Source organism: Eulemur rufifrons, chromosome 15 (assembly GCF_041146395.1).
Source record: "Eulemur rufifrons isolate Redbay chromosome 15, OSU_ERuf_1, whole genome shotgun sequence".
In the NCBI taxonomy this organism is placed as follows: Eukaryota; Metazoa; Chordata; class Mammalia; order Primates; family Lemuridae; genus Eulemur; species Eulemur rufifrons.
In genome coordinates this window covers 14,090,103-14,116,784 of record NC_090997.1, presented here as the reverse complement: position 1 = coordinate 14,116,784, position 26,682 = coordinate 14,090,103, and the positions used below count along the sequence as shown (strand labels likewise).

Below are 26,682 nucleotides of genomic sequence, written 5' to 3'. Positions count from 1 at the left end.
AGCATAATTTGAGAACTGCTACTCTAGGGTGAGTCACTAAATACTTTTGATACAATAAACAACACTTTTATTATTTCTCTACTATAAATGTGAAAATTGAGTAGAGAGGCAAGGGTTTATTTTTTGTTTTTTAATAATATTTTCTTGGAAGAAAGGATTCTCTTTGTTCAGATTTTTAAATCTTGTGTGACACCCATTTCCAGGGAGAAACCAGCAGAGTTTTTTAAATCCTTAAGTATATTGTTCCAAATAAATATATCTTATTGTAATATAAAAACATTACTAAGAAATGACTAGAAGCACATGGTTTGTGCTTTACCATTTGCTTGCTAGTTAGGGAAGTCACAAATTCTGTAGAAGTTCTAATGCAAGTGGTCTTGAACATTGGCTACTTCAAAATCCACTGTAGGATTTGTTAACCCAGATTGCTGAGCTCCGCCCCCAGAGTTGATTCCATAGGTGTGGGGTGGAGCCCAAATGTTCTCTTCTAACAAGAAGCAGATGCTGCAACTACACTTTGAGAGCCACTGTTCTACACCCTGAGCTAGCTTCAATTTCACAAGCCTCTGGTTCTTTCTCTCCCATTCTCTACAGTGGTTCAACAAAACTTTATCACCTCATACAATGTTCACCCTGTCATCCCCACTTTTTCAACAAAACAGTTTCTTTCCTACATTACAGGAAAAATTGGGGTCATCAAGTATGAACTGCTTTAAGTTCTCATCTCTTTCTTCAGGTCTACCCCTTTTCCTTTTTAAGGCTTATCCCACTTCCTGTTCTCTTGATCAAAAACTTTCCTGTCTCTTCCAAGATCTAATTCCATACTTGCATCCTGTAGATTTTGTCATTGATCCTCTTCTATCCCAAGTGTGCAAACCTTCCCTAGACGGGGTCTTACTAGTTGCCCAGGCTTGTCTCAAACTCCTGGCCTCAAGCAATCCTCCCGTCTGGGCCCCCCAAAGTGCTGGGATTATACGGGTAGCACCTGGGTCAAGCCTTCCCTCTCTACCAAGCTTTTATGCAAAGCCTGTAAACAAGCTCAAGTTTCTTGATCTTGAAAATCTGTCCCATAGCCCTGAATATTTCTCCAGCTTCTCTCCTTCTCCTTCATAGGCCAAGTTCTTGGAAAGAATAAGGAAATTGATTTCTCCACTTCCTTATCTATTCTTCCCTTCCTCAGTCACTACAACCAAGCTTCTATTCTTACCACTCTATTGAAGCTGTTTTGCCAAAGGTCAACAACTGACTAAATCCAATTAACCCTAATTCTTATTGTAGTATCATTAATATCTCTCTTTGAAACTCTTTTATCCTGGTTTCTGTGACACCACTAACTACCTTCTCGATATATATTTTTTTGAGACAGAGTCTTACTCTGTCACCCTGGGTAGAATGCAGTGGCGTCATCACAGCTCACTGTGGCCTCAAACTCATGGGCTCAAGTAATCCTCCTGCCTCAGCCTCCTGAGTAGTTGAGACTACAGGTGTGTGCCACCACACTCGGCTAATTTTTCTATTTTTTGTAGAGACAGAGTCTTGCTGTTGCTTAAGCTGGTCTCCAACTCCTGAGCTCAAGCGATCCTCCCACCTCTGCCTCCCAGAGTGCTAGGATTATAGGTGTGAGTCACCGCACCTGGCCCTTCTCAACGTTTTTTGTTGATTCTTACTCTTCCCCTCCCATTGACTGTGGCCATTTAGGATTCAATCTTTGGCTCATCTCTCAGTTCTGTGTACTCTCTCGGGGATTTCATTGTCTCCCCTGGCTTCAGTTGTGCCCACACAGATCCTGTGAGAATGTTTTTAAGCCAAATCTAGGAACACGGCTAAGTTTCACATCTAAGTGATACGTGTGGAATGATGATTGCTGTTTGCTTCTAGTTCCTAAATCTCAATGTCCACCTACTCTCCTGAATTCCAGATTTTATTCCAGCTTCTATCCCCACCATTCTGTCTGAATGTTCCAGTTGGCTACTGGTTATAGCCACCGGAATTTTGTAGTTTCCTTAAACAAAAGTGTCTAAAACTGCCATTTTTAGTATTCTTTGTCTTGATAAATGGTACTACCATCTACTCAGTAAGTCAAGAGACTTTGGAATCATCCTTGAGCTCCCTCTTTGCCTTATGTCTATCCTATCTTACCAGATCGAGTCATATAAAATTGTACTTCCTTAGTATTTCTTGTACTGGTCGTCTTCTATTGCTTCCCACTCCACTGACTTAACTCTAGCCCATATCATCTCTTTCTTGAACTGTTAGCTCCTTTCAATCTTTCACCCTTACAACCTTTCTTGCATACTACTGCCAACTTTCCAAATAGGCAATTTAACCGTGTCATTGCATTAAAAAAAATTCTTCCAAGGCTCCCCCTTTTGTATTAAATTAAGTCCAAACATAATATACAAGATTTTCTTTGATCTGGCCCTTCCCAAATTTCTAGCTTCTCTTCTATACCCTATGATCCCATCATGTTGGACAACTTGCAGTTCCCTCTAACACACTGACTTTGCTAATGCTGCTCTCTCTGCTTAAATTATCCTTCCCCATTTTGTTCAACCATCACTAACTTTTCAAGACTGAGTTTTGAGTCATCTTCTCCATGGTAATAACAATAATAATGAAAAACAATATTTACTAAGTGATTATTATGTGCAAGGCACTGTACCTACATTCCCATGTAACCCTCATAACAAACCTTTGGAATTCATAGCATTATCCTTAATTTATGGATGAGGCAACTGAGGCTTAGAGAGGTTGCTTTCCTTGACATCTTTTTCTACTCCTGTCAACACTTAGTGCCCTCAAATGGTTACTTCCTAATTGTAACTCTGCTACAATCTATACATAGAGAGGTCAAATAATTTATATTACAGCTGATAGTTTTGAAGGAAGTGATCTCCCAGTTGTTGAAGAAAACGTACTAATAAGCTGCTGGGTAGCCAGCAAGCCCCCCACGACTGGAGCTGCTGGAATCTAAGAGAAAAAAAAAGAGAGAGAGAAAGAGATAACCAAACCTCTTAACATTATAAATAAATAGGAATTTGCGGATGGGAAGAGAAGAGAAGGATTGAGTAGAAAGAAGAAAGGGGAGCATTGTGGAGAAACACAGCAATGCGGCAGGAGGGCTTTTAAAAATAGAAATTTATGGTACTTTTAAGTTATATTTCTATGATGTAAACCCTCTTTCATTACCTCAAATCTTTAGAAAATCTCCTGTGGCCACACAGGGCTTTGTAAAAATGCTTTTAGGTGAAATCTAGGAACAGGGCTAAGTTCCTAACTCATCCATGAACCTCATTAATTTACTGGAAATGGAAGTTCAGAGCCAGAGGGGACAGTGAGAACATTAGCTCTCCAGAAATGTGAAGAAATCCCAGGTTGAGCATTGGGCTTACCCGATGGAGGCTCAAGCCAGTCCTAACCTAAAGCTTAAAAATCAGGGAGATCTTAGCTGACATCTGGGTTACATATTACTATAGTACCTTTGCTCTTACTTGCTTATATACCTTTATCTCTCCTAAATTCATTGGTAAGATGTCTTTTTGAGGGCAGAGACTCTGTTATTCATCTTTATATCCCCAATGGCCAACAATGACTGATGTATTTAGTAGGTTCTCAATAAATGCTTGTTAAAAAAAATAATTGTCACATTGGCATAAATTTATTGAATTAAGAAAATATAAATGCTAATACTTGAGATAAGATTTTGTGTTTAATATTTCTATGTCTAATGCATTAAAAATATAAACATAATATTGTTTAATAACTAAAAAATGCAAAACGACAACAATTACAAATTGGTGAACATTTGCAATGTGGCAGGAACTTTCCATTTAAATCCAGATAACAACCCCTACCATATTGCTATTCTTATCCATGAAGGACACTTATTTTCAGAGAGGTTGAATAACCTGTCCAGGGTTTTGTAGCTAATAAGTGGCACCAAAGCCCACATTTTCTGCACTATACCTGACTGAACTAATGAGGTTGTTCTAAATATATTCTGGAAAGAGAAAAATACAGTTTATGCAACATCTGTAAAAAGCTAAAAATCAAAACAAAGTAACTTGGTTAAAACCTATTGGTATAGTTCCCTGATCCCTATTTAAGAATTGATCTGAGTGTTACTTAGTCAAAATAGGTTTACTGCATCCAGCTTCAGAATGTGAAGTAGGAACAGCAGGTTGCATTAGCCATACTATGGTTTATTTCACATGGCACTAATTGATTTTTGGCCCTGTTTCCATGTGTAATAGAGAAGGAAAGTACTTATCAAATAATTCACTCAAATAGATCCAGTTTTACATGTAAAGAAATACTACTATGAAAATACTTTGGAGAACTCATCTATACATTTGTTTCAACTTTATTCTTTACTTTCAAGTATTGAGAGAACAAAAACACTTTAAAAATTTTTTTCATTTTTGTTTTTAAATAAGGGGATGTTTAGCTATTCTCACGTTTTCTTAAAACAAATGTAAAATATTGCTTGCTATACGTTATGTATATAAGACTCTATTATATGAACAAGATTGGAAAATTAATTATTTTAAAATGCTACAAACCCAAATTTTTTTCATTTCCATAAGAACTTATTTATGATGGCAAAAACATCAAAGATAATATAAATACTGTGCTTAATTATTGTTCTTCAAACTGAATTCTTGATCTCTTGTACCCATCTAACATACTCCAACCCCAATCTTCCCCATCTTAGCTAATATATAGGCAAATCCAATTTTCCAGTTTCTCAGAACAAACACTGATTATCCTTGATTGCTCTCTTTCTCTAGAACCCTAAATCCAATCTGTCAACAAATCATCTGGTTTTCAAAATATATCTAGAATCCCACCATGCCTTAAGGCTTCTGTAACCACCCTAGTATAAGCTACTCTCATCTTTTGCCTGGGTTATTGCAATAACATCTGCCACTCTACAAGACTGTTTTCAACCTGGCAGCCAAGGTAACCATTTGAAAGCCTAAATCATACAATGTCAGTCCCCTGCCAATAGCCTCCCAGTCTTAGGCACACAAGGCCTTCCACCATCTGGCCTCCTTGTGCTCCTCTAATCTTGTATCACACTATTTTCTTTTTGGCTCACTCTTCTTCAGTAAAATGGCCTGCTGGCAGTTCCTTCCACTTACCAGTCCTGTCCCCACCACAGGCTGTTGCACAGGCTGTTCTGTCTGGAATGCTTTTTCTTAAGACATCTGCAGATATCTCCTCCACCTTCTTCAAGTCATTAGTGAGGCCTACTCCAACTGTTCAACTTAAAATTTACAACTTTCCCCATTCCTCCTATGCCTTGTCTCATTCCATATCCCTTCCCTGTTTTTATGATTATGGGGGGCCATAATGCTCAGGGCCTTCTAACAGACTATATATTTATTTTGTTTATTATCTAACTTCTCCCACTATTAATAGAATGTGAGTGTGACAATGGCATGGATTTCTATTTTGTTTACTGATATATCTATACCTCCTAGAACACTGTAAGACACATATGGTGGGCCCACAATAAATATTTGTTGAAATGTAAAAGGTTGTTTCCAGTATGGAGTATTACATATTGGATTCCATGGTAATGGGCACAACTAAGTTTCTGTGTGCCTGGAGAGTTCAAGGGCTCTTTGAAACCCTGCTAATTCTATGATTCCCTTCCCCTTCTGACTCTGAAGAACATGATTGTTTTCTCAGCAGCTAAACACTAATTTTAAAAGATCCTGGGGTGTTAAACCTACAATGAGAGGTAATGATTACGTTTCTACAAGCTACCTCATAGTGCAATTCTTAACATTTCTTTTCTCTTCATGTTGCTTTTCCCACTTTGAAATACATGAATGCAATAGGAAGGCAGGGGGAGTCAATTTGGTTACACATAAACAGCTTTGTGACCCCGCTCCACCCAGTGTATCAAAGATGTGATATATCTTTTCATGTTGGTTTTTCTTTTGAAATGTATGATATCAGTTGAACATCCAAGTTGGCCTAAAACAAAAGCCTTGCATATTCATGTACTTTTGGACAGCAAAAATTATTTTGTACAACTTTAGGATCCATCCTTTGGCCATTCCCATTTTAAAGGAGCATAGAATTTTAGGGCCACATGGTTTTAGTTCATTTGGTTCAATCACCTTATTCTACAGATACAAAAACAGGCCTGACCTGGTGCCATGGCTCTGGCCTGTAATCCTAGCACTCTGGGAGGTTGTGGCAGGAGGATCTCTTGAGCTCAAGACCAGCCTGAGCAAGAGTGAGACACTGTCTCTACAAAAAATAGAAAAATTCGCTGGGCAAGGTAGTGTGCGCCTGTGGGAGGCTGAGGCAAAAGGATTGCTTGAGCCCAGGAGTTTGAGATTGCAATGAGCCATGATGACACCACTGCACTCTACCCAGGGTGACAGAGCCAGACTCTGTCTCAAAACAAACAAACACAAACAGAAAAACAAAAAACTGAGGCCCAATGATGTTATTCGCCTAGGTACCACAGAGCTGAACCATCTTTTTGGTTAGAACAACTTGCTCTAAACATAAAACAAGGTATCTTTGAGATTGCATGAAAAATAGTTCTCAATGTCAGAAAATTAACTGAATACATCAACAATTTAACAATTGCAATATGCAGTTCTAAACAATATGCAATTCTTTCCAGTTTATTTCCACAGTGACAATTTAAGCATTACAAATATAAGGCAAATATAGCAAAGGATAAAATAATTGATAATAGGAAAATAAAAAGTCTCCACAAGCATCCTAACAAATAAGAGTCATAGATTACAAGAGGAAGAATTTGCAGGTCATCTAAAGTGAACTATAACTGTGGCATCCACATGAGAAGAAACTAGTTCTACAGAATCACAGAGATATTAATAGTTCTATATTAGCCATGGCTTCTGCTATTCTTTCAAGAATGAGGGCTTCCTTATTACCTAACCTAATCATTTTTAAGAAGCCAATGGGCATTTTTACTTTGATATGGACACTTCCTTTTTGCACTAGTGAGTCTACATGAAGGTTATCATGCCAGAGGAAGGTAAAAGTCTACACTAATGATGCTTCATTTTCCTTTAACAATTTTGTTCAGGTGATGGAGACATTTTTGTGGAGTGATATGATGTGTTTGGCCTCCTGATGTGTTTTCTGCATATGCTTTGGAAAGCTCTTATTTTTCTGAGAAATGGTAGTCATCACACCCTTACCTTCAGCAAGAGCTTCACTGTTCTAGCTTTGTTATAATTAAGATATCATAGTTGCATTGCTAGTTTAGGGTATTTTTTACTAATCTAATGGAAAAATATTTTTGAACCTTTGTGTACAGCAATGCTTTCAAACTAGAATCAAAATTATATCTAAATCAAATTTTAAAAAATGGATTTTAAGATTCCAGGAGGTAGGAACACTAGGACTCAGATAACTTCAAAACTAAGATCTCTGCCAACAGCACAATTCACAGTATCCTAAGAGTGAATTTTTAAGCTCCCTGTACCAATGTCTTGTTTAATTCAGTTTCATTAACTTCTGTCTCACTTTCATTTCTCACCTGTCTCACTTTCATTAACTTCTGTTGTGTGTGATTATATGTAGGCTAAACATCAGCAGTCTGAGAGTAAGAAGATTCTAATAAACTAGGCCAAATCTGGTGAAACTCCAGGAACTACTATGGCAACATTTATTGAACCTAATTTTAATTGAAATAATCTGCTTGGAATTGTATTTCTTTAGATGTGATAATTCGTTTTTCTCTTAATTTTCTGTTAACTATTTTCTTGGAAACGTACTCAAAAGAGTTTTTCAACTATTGTATAAACCATTCTTCCTCTGTAAGAAGTTATTACAATTCTCATTCTGTTATTTTCCCTTATACTACCTACTTTGCCCAACATTGAATTGAGCCCTGATTTACACATTTACTGAGCTCTCACATCCTAAATATATTTATCCTTTTGTAAGTTTAAGTATTTGGCAAATACTTAAGTGTTGGGGAAATCACAGAGAACCAAACACAAAACTAACAGAAAGCTCAACTACAATCCACAGAGGAAATAACCAAATATGTTGCTGTTTTAAACCACATAAGCAAATAGGAGGAAAGAAGGGATTAATTGGGAGATACATACAGTATTCATACGCAAGAAAATAACTTAAGCAGTAATGCTTAAAAAGACATGGTGAAGGTTAATAGTTGAATCCCTATAAAATACAGCATAGTAGGAATGGACGTGAGGCATGGATAATCAGTTCTCTTCCACAAGCAGACAAAAAGAATGTTAAAAATATAAATAAGACTTCAAATAATATACTGAGTGAAACTCAAATCATTATCTTAAACAACTGTTATTTAATGAATTACACCTGGATCAATCAAATGTGAAACGACAAGGCGTAGAATTCAATATTGGGGGTGCAAGATTTAAAAATGAGGAACAGGCCAAAATCCTCAAGAAAAATAAACACAGGCTCGTCCAAAGAAAGCCTTCAAGTAGAAAAAGCTTTCAATAACAAAAACATAAACGCCTGAGCTTACTAAAATGAGTTGGGGAAAAATTTAATTGTAGACCATCTCCTACTGCCTCTCGAATGATTCTTTGCAAGGGCAGGGGGACGGCGGAAGAGCTGATGTTTCACCATTCCAAGAAAGGGTTCCCCGTTTGACACTCCAGCGTTGCAGCCCTTTGGGGAGACAGTCTTTCAGACCTCTCCGTTTCCTTCCGCCATTCTAAAAGCACAGTCCGGCTACGGTTCCCGTTCACCCCAATTCCTGAATAGAAGATTATAGCGGCCGATCTCTATCCTGCAGTTGAAAACCAACTTCCATTGTCGGTCACCAAATCCTTCAAAAACCCTAGCCCTGTCAGCCCCATTTCTAAAGCATACAAGCGTTGGACCGCTCACAACCTTCGGTTCCCAGCTCATCCCCACACCTCTCCCAGCGACCCCGACTCTACGCCAGCCGCGTGGCTCAGCCCAGCCCGCGCCGAGCCCCGAGGGCCGCGCACAACGCCCCGCCCCCGCCGAGCGTGGCGGAAGTAGCTTGCGCTAGAAAGCGGACCGCGCGCCACCTGGCTGAGCGCGCATGCGCCCGCACAGCCAGTGGTGGGGGCGTCCGTATCGCTACCTCCTGTCTCCAGAACCCCCGCCCCACCGAGAGAGTCGCGCTCACGCCATCTTGCACCCCCCCCCATACAGCCCAGTCACCTTTTCTCTTGCTACACTTTCTACCCCCCCTTCCCAGTGTGTCCCGGGCCGCAGCAGCTGAAACCGCACCAACTCTACCCCCACAATCTCCACGCGGGACGCGCAGCCGTGCCTACAAGTGTTCTTAAAGCAGAGGTTGTAGGGGGTGTGGGGGGCGGGGCGGGGGCTGCGGGCTGGGGAAGGTCAGGGAAGCCGGAGTGGGGCCGCGCGGCGAACCCGGCGTCTCTAGGCCCCTGCAATGGCCACTTCCTGGGCCGGGCTGGAGGGCGGCAGCCGGGCAGTAATTGGCGACTGTGCGGGAGGGCCGAAGGGAGGGCGGCCGTGGGAGGCGCCGGCCCGGCGTCCTAGTTCCCCTGCGGAGTGTGGAGTTGACTCGTGACTCCTCCCCGTCGGCGGGTGGGGGTGGGGCGAGGGGGAGCTGGGCAGAGGAGCAGCGGGGTTGCCCGGTTGTGCTCTGCACCTTTCGCCTGTCATCTAGGTAGTGTGTGGAGGGGGCGTGGAACCGTTAAAGAAGGAAATTGTTGCTTTATGGCACGGTGGGAAAAGAGTTAGGCAGCGTTAGTGGGAGTGTAGCATTCAGAAAAAGGAAAAGATTTACTCTGTTTTCTGTGTCTTTGACCCGTGGGGAAATTATTTAGCTGGTCTTTGCCTAGGTGTTTTGGTCTGTAAGTTAGGGATCGTTATAGCTAGTTCAGAATTGTGAGGATTATGTGAGAGAATACACATTAAACGCTTAGAACAGCGCCAGGCGCTGCTCAGTACATGTTGTAATTACTTTTGATCTTCATGTTTTACGAGCTTGGAATCACTGTGACCTTATTTTCTCAACTAAAATCTGGATACTTGGTGAGACTGAAGTTATGGGAACAGTGGAATATAATATCTGACACTCAGACGATCCCCGAGACGTAATGATACTGTAAATGTGGGTAAATTAGCATGCCTCCATGTGGTTAGTAGATATGTTAAACTATTTCATTGGAAAGAAAAATGTATTTATCTGGGAGGAGAGGACATGGGGTCTTAGTGTATGTGTCGGACAGACCTTGGACGAGGAAATAAATTCTATCTGCAGAGATTTGCTTGAAAACCAATTTGAGGACGGAACTGGTAGAATTTGTTGAATTGTCCAGAGAGGCTGAATTTGACTAAATATGAGTAACAGTTTTGTGGTAGTGCTTTGCAAAAATACAATATATTTCATTGTGCTGTTGCAAGTTTCTTGCCTCAGGATATTCTAGCAAAGTGTGTCTGGATTTAGAGCTGCACTGTTTAGTAGAACTTTCTGCCATGATGGAGATGTTCTATAATCTGTGCTGCCCCAATATAGTAGCCACTAAGCAGAGTGGCTCTTGAGCACTTGAAATGTGGCAAATGTCACTGAGGAACTTTCTTTTAAATTCTACTTATTAATAAAATGTAAATAGCTAAGTGTGGCTAGTGGCTACTGCATTGGACAGCATAGGTCTAGAATCTAGAAAGAGCCTTTCCAATTCTTGATTTGGTTGAGTTTTAAATAAGAGAAGCCAACTCTTAGAACATTTATTGCCTTAGGGAATCATAATTATATCAAATAATGCCTTTCATTGAAATATTATTTCAAAGCATGGGTCTGTTAGTACTTACATCTTGACAAATTAAAGCAAAGCATTCTTTTGACTCTTAGCTAAGTTTAATTGGAGAGCCATGACAACACTAACTATTAATATTTTCATTTAACATTATTGTACTGTATTGTGATCATTGGTTTCTCCTGTCTTTTACCACTTTGGTTAATTTTCAGTGAAAGCTTTTCAACTCTTTTATTCCTGAAGTTTTTGCCGTTTGAAAGATGGTGCTTTTTTTTTTTTTTTTTTAACCTTTTGTATAATAAAGCAATTGAATAAATTGTAGTAGTAACCCTTGAGCACTGGGACAATTTAGGAGTAGTTTTGTGGTTATCTGTGTTCAAAACTTTTGATGAGATAAGTGAAATTTGTTGATAGATGTTGTACAAGATTACTTTCTTGGAAATGCACATATCTGTTTTTCTTTCTAAGGCAAGTGTTTATAAAGTCAAGGTTGAAAATAAAACTTAAAAAAACTTTATAGATAGCACTCCTAACTCTGGTCTGATGTCTATAAAATGATGCCCTTGGTCTCAAGGCTGAAGATAATCATTACATCTGAAACGATAAATTAAAGCTCATGAATTAAGTCATATGCAGAGAATAGGCTGTAATACACAAATCAGAAGGAGTTGCTCTTATGTAGGGTGACTGTATACCTTAATTTTTGGGGGGCAGTTGTGGTTTAAAGCCTGGTTGTCCCACCCCAATTATTAATAGAGCCCTTTTCACTATCAAAAATGTTCAAGTTGGGACCACATAATAATATGGGCACCCTAATTTTAGAATTATTGAAATTCGTAATACTCAATCTTAGAAGGTTGACCCTATTGAAATCTCAGAAATATACTTGCTTTAAAATAGTAGCAAAATTATTACTTTTGTGCTTCAATAGATAAGATAGATACCAGGAATAAGGCCAAGTGACTTGTCCATTTAAGCCACTGGTAATTTGAATATTTTGCTTTGGATAGAATCTTGATTTTGGTTCTCTCTGAAAAAAATCATCTTTTGGTATAGGGAGCTGCAAAGCATGTTAGGCCATGTCAGTCCAATCAGAAGATTGAGTATATGTGTTGAAATAACACTTATTTTATGGAGAGGTTGAATCGTGAAATCATTTAGAAATCTGCTTATTATGTATTAGAATGTTAAGGATTTTGCTTATAGTTTACTTAAATAATGATGAATCAGCCAAATGCATTATTGTATTAAATTTATACTGTAGTGGATAAAATATTTTATTGAGGGTCTAAAACACTTGATTTGAATCCTCACTCTGCAACTTACTAACTGTGTGATTTGGGCCAAGTTGTTTAATCTAAGAAGCCCGTTTCCTCATCTTAAAAATGAAGATAGTAGGCTGGGCGCGGTGGCTCACGCCTGTAATCCTAGCACTCTGGGAGGCCGAGGTGGGCGGATCGTTTGAGCTCAGGAGTTCGAGACCAGCCTGAGCAAGAGCGAGACCCCATCTCTACTAAAAATAGAAAGAAATTATATGGACAGCTAAAAATATATATAGAAAAAATTAGCCGGGCATGGTGGTGCATGCCTGTAGTCCCAGCTACTCGGGAGGCTGAGACAGGAGGATCGCTTGAGCTCAGGAGTTTGAGGTTGCTGTGAGCTAGGCTGACGCCACGGCACTCACTCTAGCCTGGGCAACAGAGTGAGACTCTGTCTCAAAAAAAAAAAAAAAAAAAATGAAGATAGTAATAGAACCTACTACTAGGTTCATAAGGATTAAATGAGGTAACTCATGTGATGTGTTGGATGCAGCTCAATAAATATTAGTTGCTGTACCTTTAAATTTCTTTCTTTTTTTTTTTTTTTGAGACAGAGTCTCACTTTGTTGCCCAGGCTAGAGTGAGTGCGTGGCGTCAGCCTAGCTCACAGCAACCTCAAACTCCTGGGCTCAAGCGATCCTCCTGCCTCAGCCTCCCGAGTAGCTGGGACTACAGGCATGTGCCACTATGCCCGGCTAATTTTTGTATATATATTTTTAGTTGTCCATATAGTTTCTTTCTATTTTTAGTAGAGACGGGGTCTCCCTCTTGCTCAGGCTGGTCTCGAACTCCTGACCTTGAGCGATCCACCCGCCTCGGCCTCCCAGAGTGCTAGGATTACAGGCGTGAGCCACCGCGCCCGGCCTGTAGCTTTAAATTTATTGGATAATAGATCTAGAAGAGATTTTAATGTTCTGAAATGTACTGTGGATTGGTCGAAAGAGCACTTAAAACCAATTCTGAAAACCTAGCTTTTGCCCTTTTCTGCCGTATTCTCTTTGTGATTTCAGTTAAGGTATTTAAATTTTCTGAGCTTTAATTTCTTCATCAGTAATATGGAATTAACCTCTTCCCACTTGCTCACAGGATTGTTGGTGGGCATTAAATGAGAAGTTCATTTATAAATTCTTTTCTTATTTTACAAACATTTTTATGTTTAATTGGTTTTGTTTCATCTTACCTCCAGTAAAGACAGACCTTAAATCTGCAAAAATTGTTGTTTATTTTGTGTAACAGCATAAATAGTGTATAATATACACTATTACTGAAGACAGTGCTCTTTTTAAAATAATACTGTAAGTTACGATAATAGTGCTTTATTGATCTGGTTACAATATATTCTCTGCACAAAACAACTCCATACTACTGATAGGGGAGAACCAACATTTTCTCTGGCACTTAATGTGTTCCATCCATTGTGCTAAATACTGTATTTCATTTATTTATCCAGGCATGTGATTCCTACCTATTAGATGATATAATGAAGCTCTTTCGGGAATTGGTCTGCCAGGTTTTTTTGCACTGTATTACTGCCTCTGAAAATATCCAGCTTATAGTTAATGGATATTGAAGGTTAAATAAGATAATGAACATGAAAATAGCATGCTGTTTGACATGTGGTATGTGGGAGTTACTGAAAAGCAATATTCATTTAATTATCGGGCAGTAAATTGAAATAATTTATGTAAATTTACTTTGTAATCCGTAAAATGCCATACAAATATAAAAATTACTGAAAAAAATCTTGAAGTGTACTTTTGTTATTTTAAATGCTGTAGCAGTTTTATGACTGAATCTTATATAGTTCACTTTATTCATATCTTAGCCTTTAAGAAAAGACTACTCTAAATCATAACATTCTTTCCTTGAGAATATATAGCATGTTTAATGATAATCCTTGTGATATGGTTTTAAGAAGCTATACTTTTGCTTAGATTCATCATCATCATTATTGTTAGAATGAACTTAGTGCCATATATGTACCAGACACTGCCCTAAGTGCTTTCTATGCATTATTTCATGTAAACTATGAGATAATCTCCATTTTAGAGATGAGGGCACTGAGGCAGGGAGGTGGCATGACTTGCCCAAGGTCACATGGTAGAGCCTGTATTTGAACTGCAGAGCCCAGCTCTTTAGTGCTACACTGTGGTTTGGCATAGGCAGATATTTCACAACACAGTTCACAAATTGTGGCGGTCTTATGAGTTAGTTATGATGAACTTTTATTTGTATGTTCCTCGTTGTATAGTAGAAAGAACTCTGGACCAGGAGTCAGGGGACCTCAGTTTAGTCCCAGCTTGTATCACTAAATAGTGATGTGTCCTTGGGCAGTTCAAGAAACCCTTCTGGACTCCAGTTTCCTCACCTGAAAAATGAGGGATTTGGGTGAAATTAGTGATTTTCAAACTAGTTCTGAAACCTGCTCAGTTGTCTTGGGTTCCCCTCCCACCAACTTGCATAGTTATACTTTTATCTGTTATAGTTGTTTATCCATCTGCCTAGGCTTTTCTTTTAAGCAAAGAATTCCTTAACTGTTTAAACTCATCAGTCTTCAAGATAACTTAATGACAACCTAAGTCTCCTGACTGCTGTGTGTACAACTCTTCATTGTTCATATTATTTTAGTGTGTTAGGAGGAGATAGGCATCTCTTAGGAATGAAAAAAGGAAGGCCCCAAAATGAGAGAGTGTTTTGTTAAAATATAGTATATCTAGATAGACTGAATATTTCAGGTTATCAGTTACCTGGGATCAGAGCCTATTTTTTATTAGATTTGTGATTTTCAGTCAAAATTTTTACTCTTAGTTTCCTCATTGGTAGAGGGAAAATCCTTGCCTTGTAGGGTGATCGTGGGAAAAATGTGAGCTAATACAGGCAAAAGACCCTTTATAAACTCCAAATTCATCTATTTTTCACATATCTACAGTAGATCTCCCATTCCTTTTTCTTTTTAGTCACATAAACTGTTTTTAACATCATATTTTGTTGAATTGTTTATGTTTAATACCAAATTTTCATAACGCTTAATCTTTCTCAAATGAAACTAGACTCGAAGAACAGTCTTTGATGTTTAAGGGACTTGCTCCTTTTTTGGATATCTTTGTCAAATACATTTACCTCTTACTATTAGGAGTATAATTGATTCCAGAATTTTCCACACATCTGAAAAGTTAACCATTAAGTCACTCAATTAATTTAACAACAAGTGTTTTGATATTGGAAAAGTAAGCCTTGCTGTATGCTGTTTGTCAGAGTTTGGAAATTGTGTATTTTAAGGTAATCTAGTAGGCACATTTGCAGTGCACTTCAGGGACCATTTTTGCAAAGAATGAATTTTTTTTTTGAAATAGTTTTTCTGGACGAATACTGAGTATGAAAGCAATGGAATAGAAACATATCAATAAGAGACTAAAGAAGAAAAATATGATACTAGAACCTCATGTATTTGAGCAGTCTGTCACTGGCTTCCTAAAGAAGAAAAATATGATACTGGAACCTCATGTGTTTGAGCAGTCTGTCACTGGCTTCCTATGTATGTAAGTTAAAAAAAAATTGCTCATGTAGCTGACTAGGATATGTAAATGCACAGTTTGTATATCTGTATCTATTATCTAGAGAGAGAGAAGGAGAGTTTTCATAGTTCACAGGGTGTTCTGTTATTATCTATATTTTTTGAATGTCCATTATGTGGTGGGCTCTTTATTGTTCTTGATACCCTTGTGAGACAGAAATTATTCTTGACAGATGGAGAAACTGAGTTTGCAAGATTAGTTGATCCTTATATGAGGTTCTATTATTGGTTAATTATCCTTCTTAACAAAAACCCTATGACCATGACTTTTATTTCGCAACATCTCTCACAAAGCTTCTGCAGGATTTCATCCCCACTTGAATGTTTGATAGTTGTCTCAAACTTAACATGGCCCCACCTGAACTGGGTTTTTTCCTTCCCTGTCTTCCTGATCTGATAAATGGCACCACCACTCAAGCTGTTGCTTGGGCCCCAAACTTCAGAGTCATCCTTGACTGTTCTTCTCTCAGGCCCCATGTATAATCCATCAGCCAATCAGCTCTGCCTTCAACATATATTCCAGAAATCTGACTACTTTCCACTGGCCTAATACACTTTATGGTGTGTAACTTCACTAAAATCAAAACTCTTTTTTGGTAGCAGTATTTTCTAAGGAAAGGGGTCTGTCTAAAATTCCATTGTTTTAAATTAAAAGATAAATGCTGGCCAGGTGTGGTGGCTCAAGCCTGTAATCCCAGCACTTTGGGAGTCTGAGGCAGGAGGATCACTTGAGGCCAGGAGTTTGAGACCAGGATTTCAAGACCAGCCTGGGCAACATAGCGAGACTCTCATCTCTATCCCCCCCCCCCAAAAAAAAGTGGGGCATCGTGATGCACACCTGTGGTCCCAGCTACTTGGGAGGCTGAACTGGGAGAATCTCTTGAGCTCAGTTCAAGGCTGCAATGAGCTATAATTGGGCCACTGTACTCCTGCCTGGGTGACAGTGAGACCCTGTCTCAAAAAAAAAAAACCACAAATGCCAATTTTTCTCTGGAACATGATTTTATAGGTGTAACATAGTACTGGCTATTGGCTTAATGATCAGGTTTAAATAGTTTTAATCATAAGTGAACTTATTCCTTGGGTTCGCGTATTAAACTATGGCATGTTGAAATAATCTAGGTCCCAATCTGCACATCTGAATTCATTTTGTAAAATATGGCAAACAGCTGCATTTCAATTGAAAGCTGAAACAACTGCAGAACATTAACCCATTGAAAAGATTACAGTAGGTTTTCAGTTCCATGTTAACTGTATTTATTAGAGAAAATTGACTTGAGTGCTTCTGCTTTTAACAGGATTTTTTTTTAAATGTCTGGAAGAAAGGAAGTAAAGCATTGGAATGATAGGACTTTGATGTGTAAGAAGTTAATGTCTCAAGAAGTTAATTATCTAAAACATCAGAAAAATGTGGGTATGGGAAATATTTTTAAGAGTAATGAGCTATCAGCTCATCATGTCAAGAAAAATGTTATTCACCTGTTTGATTTAAAAATTAAATAACATGACTGTGAACGGATGATCATGGTTATAATAAACTAGAATTGGGACCCTTTACCTTTTGCCAATAAATATCCTGATGTGAAACATTTGTGGTTTTAATATGCATTTACTTTATGAAATAGCTCCTCTTCAGGGAGAGTTAAAACAGGGTGACTGGATTTGAAAATGAAAAAGGAGCAGGTTGCTCCAGCAGTGTCTTAGGACATTTGACCATAGAAGAATCCCATAGAATGTCATGTCTGTCAAATCTGACGAATCAAATCATAATTGTTTTTTTCTGAGGTCCTTGAGAGATCCAGGCTCTTTTTTTTTTTCTTTTTTTTTTTTTTTTTTAGCACTTTGTCCTGATTCTGCCTGTTTGTGGAAGTCTCCTTGGTTTCCTGACTGTTTTCTTCCAGTCTTGGACTCTTGATGTAATTTTTTTTAACTTAAATTTCAAATGGTAATGTTTCTTTTCCTATATCTTTTGTAGACAGTACTTACTCCAAAAGTCTCTGTGAAAAAAATAGGACAAATTTAGGCTTAAAAAACGTGATGGCCTGTTTTAGCATTAGGTTCTTTATGTGTGGTAGAATTTTGGTTTTCAGGCTCAATTTGAACAGAGCTTTTTTCTTTTCCTTTTCTTTCTGTGCATTTGTCTTAGATCTTTGTCCTGTTGCCTTCTCAAAAGCTTCATGTAAGTCTTATCTCAGGCAATGATCTCTAGTGGCTTTTTTCTCAGCTTTCTTTCCTGGGGCTCAGCCCTTCTATTTCAACCCTTGGTGAGTGACCTGGGTTTAGGTTCCCTTTATTAATTTTATCATTACCCATGGGAGTGGTCAGATTAGAGGAATATATTAAGGAGATAAATTTGGTAGCAATGTGTAGAATGAAACAAGATAGAGAGAGAGAAGATATAGATAAGAGTTCATAGAGGGCCATGGCAGTGGAACAAGAGTGGAAGGATATGAAAACATAAATAAAGTAGAATTTACTTGGCTTCTTACAAATTATAGGGTGCAGGAGAAGGAGTCAAACATAATCACTGAGATTTTCAGCTGGAGTGACTAGTAATTAGTGATGTTAACAGTGAAAATGTAATTAATTTATAAGGAAACTACTTAATAGTTGTTGAATTGCATTGAGGTCTTTTAGTTAAAATATTCAAGTTTTTTAAACTTGTGTGATTGTGAAATTTACAAATCTAAATTTATATAAAAGCTTTTAGCAGATCAAGAAAGGGGAGTTCTTAAGGTCTTTCTGCTTATTATGATAGCTGACATTTATTGTGTACTTAAATAATCAGAAATTTAAATTTTCTATACTTTTTGAAGTAATTTATAATTGCTTTCATTTTTTCATGGAGTTATTAATATTTATAGTTAAATGCATCTTGTAAGCTTTATTTATCCTTTTTATTTAGATGAATAATACTGCAGCTAGCCCGATGTCTACTGCCACTTCAAGTAGTGGAAGAAGTACAGGGAAGTCTGTAAGCTTTGCAGCAGAATTGCAGAGTATGATGTAAGTATGTCTCTGCATACTATTACTATTTTAAATTTACTCATGTTGAAGAAAGACAATAGAAATAACAAAATTTGTAAAACTTCAAAATAATTTGTATTTAATCAGGTAAAAGTGAAATAGTCTCTGATAACATTTTAAATAGCCGTATGCAGAAGAGACAAAATTGGTTAAGAATGCTACAATGCTACTCTATTTGACAAATGAGTATTGGTTCATCTTTATAGAAGATAGAATGAATAATCATGTAAATACATTTGCTCTAATTATTATTTGCTCAGATCTGTGTTATGGATTATTACTATTTTAGTTTTAGATTTAGAAGATTTTGAAACTGGTTATATTCTTAGATAGTTAAAATGTTTTCATGGAGAAGTTCTTGGTTTTTCTCAAATGTCTTAATAATTTTATGAACTTAATTTAGATTCTAGTTTGGTAATGTTTGGAATCCCTATATTTCAGAACACTGGGAAAAAACTTAGAGGATTAAAAAAAACACATCATTCAATATTGGAGAAATTGCAAGTCATTAAAATTTCTTTCCTAAGTCTCTATTCAGCTTGATTTCATTGAGTGAGACTACATATCTTGATTTGATAGGAGGTAGCGTATGTATCAGAAATGTCTGTTGACACATAGTTTTTCTTTATTGCTTAGACAGTTGTCTACAGGGAGGTCAACACTTTATAGCACTTCTTTTCCTCTGGATTCATGACTTATTAGGCAGTTTTTAAGAATATTTCTGTTAAAGGTTTAAGTGTCTTCCTGTTGTGGGTTTATATTGATAGCCTTCATGGTAGATAAACACCACTGTATGATGATTATTCAAAGAAAAAATTACTATGAGCATATATCTATAGTTGCTTGGTAAATATACTTTAAACAGCATTGAAAACATTTAGGTCATAGGTTCTCACACTTTTTGGTCATAGGATCCCTTTACAGTCTTAATTATTGAAGACCCTAAAGAAGATTTATATGAGTCATATCTATTAATATTTATTGCTTAGAATTTAAAACTGAGAAATAGAAAAATTATGCATTAATTTGAAAAGTAATAGACCTATTATATGTTAATATATTTCTTATAGAAAATTATATTCTAAAGCCTAAAATCGATGACACCTTTTGTTAGATAAAAGGAATAAATTAAACCTAATTAGGAGCTCTATGTAGTGAGCCTGTGTTTTAAATTATGGAAAATTTTAAGGGTTTATACTTGTATACATTTTTGTGGATTAGTTTAACTTTTTTCATTATAGTTTTAGTAGCTTTATGTTAAGAATCTTTTATGTTGTGTTATGTCAATTATGTTTTAAATATTAAGCATGTTTTCAATGGTTTATAGTAAGGTGAGAAAATTGATTTTTGTGTGGAGCAGGTTCATCGATTTCCTTTGTATTTTTAAAAAAATTTTAACTTGGAAATTTTCAAACTCATGAAATTATAGAGAATAGTATAATGAACCCCATATATTAATCACCTGGCTTTAGCAATAATTGTGTTTTACCAGTCTTATTTAACTTTTCTCCCTACTCTCTACTTTTAAAAAAATATTTTAAAGCAAATATCAGGTATATTATTTCAAAATTCATCATATTTATCGAAACAATGTATTAGTTAGTTAAAAACAGATGATATATAACAGAGGTCAGCAAACTGTGGCTGTGGATTTGCTGCCTGTTTTTGTAAATAAAATTTTATTGGACCATAGCCATCCTCATTCATTTATCTGTTGTCTGTTGCTGCTTTCATGCTATGTGGCAGAGTTGAGTATTTGTGACAGAGACCATGTGGCCTGTAAAACTGAAAATATTTACTATATGGCCCTTTACAGAAAAAGATGGATAACCTCTGATCTATAAAAACATCTCTTTAAGAAGAAAGCTGTAGAGTAGCATTTCCTTTTGTCATTTATACGTAGGAGAGGTTCTACTTAATGCATTTGATGGACCTCAGGCTATTTAAGAAAACTGAGAAAAAAATGCAAGCTAAATTCCGCACTTTCTTATTAAATACTTTTGCAAACATCTTCCCAACCAGTGTACCTAAGCTAGATTCAGATTGCAAAAGTTATTGTTGGCCACAGCTCTGGAATAAATGTACATTTTCCTTCTATTTCAAACCTCATGGAGTGGCCGCTCCTAATAGTTACATTCATCATTTATAGTCTGAAGTTATTTTTTTCCTCTTGTGAATTTCTTCACAGAACAGGGATATAGAACCGAAATTGGGGGGATTTTAAAAAATTTACCAATATTTCCATTGGTATAAGAAATTTAGGCTTTTGATTATATAAAATTAGAATTGATGTAAAATTGATCCTTATATGCTCATTTCAAATGAGAAAGTGCAAACTTAATTAAGCTGCTGTTTTTATTTTGTGTTGGAGGAATCTCATTCTGTGAATCCCTATTTCACTGTTGCTGTTTCACAGTTCTGAGTCTGTTTGTATTGCTGCTTTTCAATTCTCTGCTACTCTCTTTCCCATCTATTCACTATTATTGAGCTGTTTTTCTCCTAGCTCCCTGCCCTCTAAATAAATAACAATATTGTAGTGTCATTTCCAGGAATAGTTTCACTGAAAGGTGTCTAATTGTCAATCACAAATGAAATTGTCATGATCTGCTATTTAATACAGAATTGGCAGCCGGTCTGTTCTAGCAGATCCTTGAAGAACTTACCATATTTTGAATTTGGCTGGTAAATACCACCAGTGAAGCACTCCTTAGGAAGCGCTTCTAGGAAGTGCCTCTACAGATTTTAAACTAAAGGATTAGTGGTCACCTAATTGCTGGTGGGTTGGGTTGACGGCAGCTGTGCCTTACCTGGTTCTTATAACTGAGTACATTTGCTATATGCTCTTTATCACAGCTCTTTGAATAACTTGTGCTAGAAGAGTCCATAGTTTTTTTATTTTTAGGTTGTTGAACTCAAGCAGCCTATAAATTTGAAAGTGAAATCTTTTCAATCCACATCGTAGGTATTTTAACAAACTTCTTAAGAATTTTAATTAATTTAAAAAGTTTTCATTGAACACTTTGTTTCTTATTTTACCCATTTATATATTTCTTGCCTTGTCATGTTGTACTTTTTCAGGTTTTTAGGCCTGGTGATGATGTCAGGTTTCGCAGCTCTGTAGCATTTGGTATAAAAGCAAATTGAGAACATGAAAGCACTGTGTAATGGAAAGTTGCTTATACTTTTTTTTTTTCCTTTTAGAAATGAAATAGGAAATGTTTAGTTCCTAAATCCAATTGAGTTAAGTACTTTTGTTAAACAAGTGTCATTTTATAAATGTGGCATGATAAAATTTTGATTTTGTATTTAAATATTACTATCAGTTCTCTCATGAAAAGAAAATAACTGGGACTCTTTCAGTTTAGAATAATATGTGTAATTACCAGGGAGAAAAATATCTTGCCTACCCTTAGAAATAAATTTTTGAAATTCAGAGAGATGGAGTTATTTGAATAATTCTGTGATGAAAATCCCTAGTTATATGAGGAAAGATAGGTAAAAATTCACAGATCTGTCACTCTAAAATTGCAGTGTATTTGCTGATTATCACACTGGAGAATGGAAGTCCCTGTTCTGAACTAATTTGATGGCAGAACTAGGCCCTAATTGATGTGCAACTATTTATAGTCTTCACTTATTTTTAGTGTGAATTGTCATACATTCCACTGTTCCTGAGTGCTTCCCTAGACCCTGCTGAGGATATCATGTAGCATATGGTTTATGTACAGCATTAGCTTTCAAAAATCTGAAAACTTCTGAATTCTACAATACATCTTTCAGTTAAGGGATTGTGGACTTGTATCTACCTCACAGGGTTAATGTAAAGATTAAATGAGATTGAGTTAAATAAAGCACATGGTAAAAACTGTCCTGTTGTTATCTTTTTAAAAAACAATTATCATTCACATACTGATTAGGAAGTTTATAAAAAGTGTTTCAAGTGCAGGAGGAAATATTTGCAATTTATGGGAAGAATTTCTTAATTCTAGACAGAAAGGATTTGTCTACATTATTGCGTACTGCTGTTCAGTAAAACTTTCTACAGTGATGGAAATTTCTGTTTCTGTTCTGTCTAATATGATAGCCACTAGCCACATGTACCTACTGAGTGAATTAAGTAAGCCAGGCAACTGAGCAACTGAATTTTAAATTTTATTTTATTTTAATTAATTTAAATTTAAGTAGCCACATGTAGCAAGTGGCTACCATATTGGACAGCACAGAAGAAATGTAGAAAATATAAGTTATATAGAGAAAACTTTTTCTGGGTTGCATGTATTTTTATTGAAACTGAGAAAATGTTATATCCTGTTGATTTTATATTTTCTTTTAATAGTCATTGGCTTTTTTCTTCTTCCTCTTTTTTTTAAGTTGTCATTATTCTACAATTCTTTAAAGGTTTAAGATGATAATTTTTGGCTACTTTGGCAGGTCAGATTTGATTGGGAGGTTTATTATTACATTAGTGTTCCATGTTTTAGAAAGTATGGCTAATGATGTGTTCAGTTTCTTAAAAATGTTTTTTTGTGAATATATGTAACATGCATACTTACTATTTCTGAAAATTTTGTGACTATACCTCTGAATTTATTGTATTACACTTGATTCTCATGCCAGCAAGTATAATTGAATATATAATATCGTTGTGAGTTTTGGGTCCTCGTTTTTACGTAGCTATATTTGTAAAATTTCTGATAGCTATAAAAATTAGCAATATGTTATATAGTATTTTGTCTATTCATTATTTTTGTTATGCTGAGACTTTGAAAATTTGTTTTAAATGTATCAGTTTCAAAATTAATCTTTAAAAAAGGTACTGGATAAAAAAGGATTCTTAAGTACTAAAAATATATCAGAGTGATTAGTAACTTTGGATAGGAAATTAAAATTTGATATCTATGATTATGTGTTGATTTGCCTCCTTACAGTAAATTTTGTTGATATAGGATGTAAACAACTCCTCAAATTAAAAGGGTATAATTTCAGTAAAGAATAATAGATTCCTAATATAGAGGAATGAATCTTTTTAGTTTTGACTATTTGCTGATTCTAAAGGCCCATGATAGGTTTTAAGTTTGCCAAAGCACAGTCTTGATTCTCTCTAAATGTGAGACTGATATGCAGTTTTATAATACAAGGAAATGAGAATTGACTTATCTTGTGATGTATTTTAAGCTGGTAGCATACATTAACATGTATGTGTGTGTATGTATGTATATGTTTAACACATTGAAATATATCACAAAAATATATGTTGGTATGAATATTCCACCTTTTGCAAATATATCTTTTTCAGATATCTGTGTAGATGTTTTTTAAAAATCTTAATTAAAATACCATATGTCTTTTAAAAAAATGTTGCTGTAGTCATTAGAAAGTTTTCTAATTGGCATAACATTTTTTCCTGTGATAGAATAAAGTTCAAAACCACTTTTCTTGAGAAAAGTATTGAGAAGTAATCCTTGATCTGTTATATATGACTGACTGCTTTCTTCCTTTACTTTCCATAGGTTTCTCTGTCTTAAAACAACTACATTATTACCAGTTTTTGCCATGGCTATTAGAGTGTTACTAGTCTTTCATGGCTTTCTCCCTATTCCTGTATTACACTGACTTGCAATGTATATTTAATAGGGTAAGGGGTTAAATTAAATTTTTTGGACTGGCCTGGCAATCAATTAGTATTTATTTATTCAACAAAAATAACATTCTTTTTGTGTGGAATTACTTTCCAAATAGTCAAACTTGGAATACAACCCATTCCGAAGTTATGCACTGGTAGTATGTTTTTTATTCTGTTTCTTCCAGACTAGAATTTGATCTTATCAATGTCCTTTATAAATATCTCTAATCTTTTAGAAGTAGGTGAACATAGATAATGTTTATTTTTAATAGATAATAAAACTTCACTTATCTGGGATTTGTAATAAAATATAAATATTTTAATGAGGAAATTGATACAAAGAAAAACAATGCTATATGTGAGTGATTAAAATAGCGTGATACAATGGAGAAGATTATAAATTTTGGAGCTAGAAGATCTTGGTTCAGTTCTTTCTGTATTGGTGGATTTTATATGTTAGAAACAAGTACCACCCCCCTCCCCCCCAATAAAAGACTCTGGAAATGTTATGGATAAAGGAATTGTTATAGTAACATTTTATTCTAAATGAAGTGTTTTTTTTTAAATATTTCTTTATTGTAGAAGTTCATGTTTTTTTCTGAAAAGAGAAAATCAGAAAACACGGAAAGATCACAATGAATACCTTAAACTCACTGAATTAGAGTGCTATTAATGCTTTAGTATTTCTCTTTCCAGTTTTTTCCCCAGTATGTATAAAAAATTAAAAAATAAATACCAAAAGCCCATATTATAATTACTATTGTGTAACTTAGTTTCTATTCCATTATGCTGTCTGTAAGCAATCTTGTTAAATACATTAAGTTGTCTCTAATTTTTTAATGTTATGGATTGCATTGCAATAAACTTCCTTTCTATTTATCTGTCTTTGAGCATGTGATTGGATAATTCAATAGGACTAATTTCCAGAAGTGGGATTCCTAGGTCAGAGGGCATACTTGTTTGGAAGGTTTTTGATGATCTTCTTTAAAGGCTTTAATGAGTTATAATCCTACTAATAGTGTACGTATGTCTTGCCAACATTGAGTAATGTAATATATATACTTTTTAGTGTGTAAGAATTGTTTTCAGTTTAGTTTTTTTTTAATTTTTTTATTGATACATAATAATTGTACATATAGGCTACACATTTACACATTTAAAAAATAAGTATGCAGTAAAAAGATACTCTCCTATGCCTGTTGCCTGGTTTCATTCCTTTGAGTAACAAGTTTTATTCTTGTGCATTCTTCCAAAGTTTCTTTATTCACATATGAACAAATATAAATATGATCATTTTTTCCTTTTTACACACAGAGTACATCCAATAAAACTTTCTTTTGTGCTTGCTTTAACATTTTAAGATAATTTATCTGGAGATCCCTGCATGGCAACATATGGAGAAGGAGACTGTGTGTGTGTGTGTGTGTGTGTGTGTGTATGTGTGATTATTGTTTGAATAATTCAGGCAGGCTTAAACACAAGGAAGTCCCTTATTATTCAAGGAAACTGAGACAACTACTAAATGAGTACCTAAGTAAGAAGAGGTAATAAGATTTTTACACAGATAAGCAAAAAGAAGAAAAAAGCTGTCTATAATCCTTTATCAAGAAAGAGTCAGACACTTCAGGGTGTGTGGTATGTGTATGACTTAGTTTTTGAAAGTTCTTAGTAATTTTTAGTCATTACTGTGCTTTTTTTGGTACCTGCCTTTTTTTCCTATTTAATACATTGTGAACAACTTTCTATGTTATTAGAACTTACTATTTCATTGTATAGCTGTTGTTAATTGCCTGTTGAGCCATTAGATTATATCCAGTTTTTCCACTATTAAGGAATGATGTAATGAAATCTTGGTGTCTATTACCCTAAGGTTTTAGAAGAAGAATTTTTGAATTTAAAGTCTTTTTTATACTAACTTCCTAATTTTTCTTCCAGGAAAGTTGAACTGATTTACATTTCTATCAAATTATGAGCACCTCCCTCTATCTTTCTCTCTTACAATTTAATGGTAAAACATTATATTGTTTTACAGCTCTTCTTTGACTACCGAGCTTCAAAATACTTTTGCCATTTATAATTCTTTGTTTGTGGTTGTCTACTTATATTCTTAGTATAATTTTACTGAGTTCTGTTTTTTTAATTATTTATTAAGGGCCTTTAATATGTTAAAGGCATTGACCCTTTGTTAATTATATTTGGCATTCTCCCTCTCCCTTTGTCCCCCAGTCTTTTCATTTCCTTACGGTTTGCTTATATTGATTTTTTAAAAAATATGTGAGTTTTCATGTAATTGAATCATTCTGATATATATTACTGCTTCTGTCTTTGACAGAAAGTCTTACCCTCAATTTTGATATCTATCTTCATGTATTA

At 35.8% G+C, this 26,682-nt stretch overlaps 2 protein-coding genes across 3 annotated transcripts in view; one reads left to right on the top strand and one right to left on the bottom strand.

Moving 5' to 3' along the window:
* Positions 1-26,682, bottom strand: part of RUNX2 (RUNX family transcription factor 2) — a 205,679-nt gene that overhangs the window by 153,346 nt on the left and 25,651 nt on the right. The window lies entirely within an intron of this gene.
* SUPT3H (SPT3 homolog, SAGA and STAGA complex component) overlaps positions 9,272-26,682 on the top strand; it is a 427,271-nt gene continuing 409,860 nt past the window's right edge. Inside the window, exons 1-2 of the mRNA XM_069487792.1 lie at positions 9,272-9,330; positions 18,565-18,665. Coding sequence (XP_069343893.1) covers positions 18,565-18,665 — 101 coding nt within the window. The 5' untranslated portion in view covers positions 9,272-9,330. The remainder of the gene's footprint in view (positions 9,331-18,564; positions 18,666-26,682) is intronic.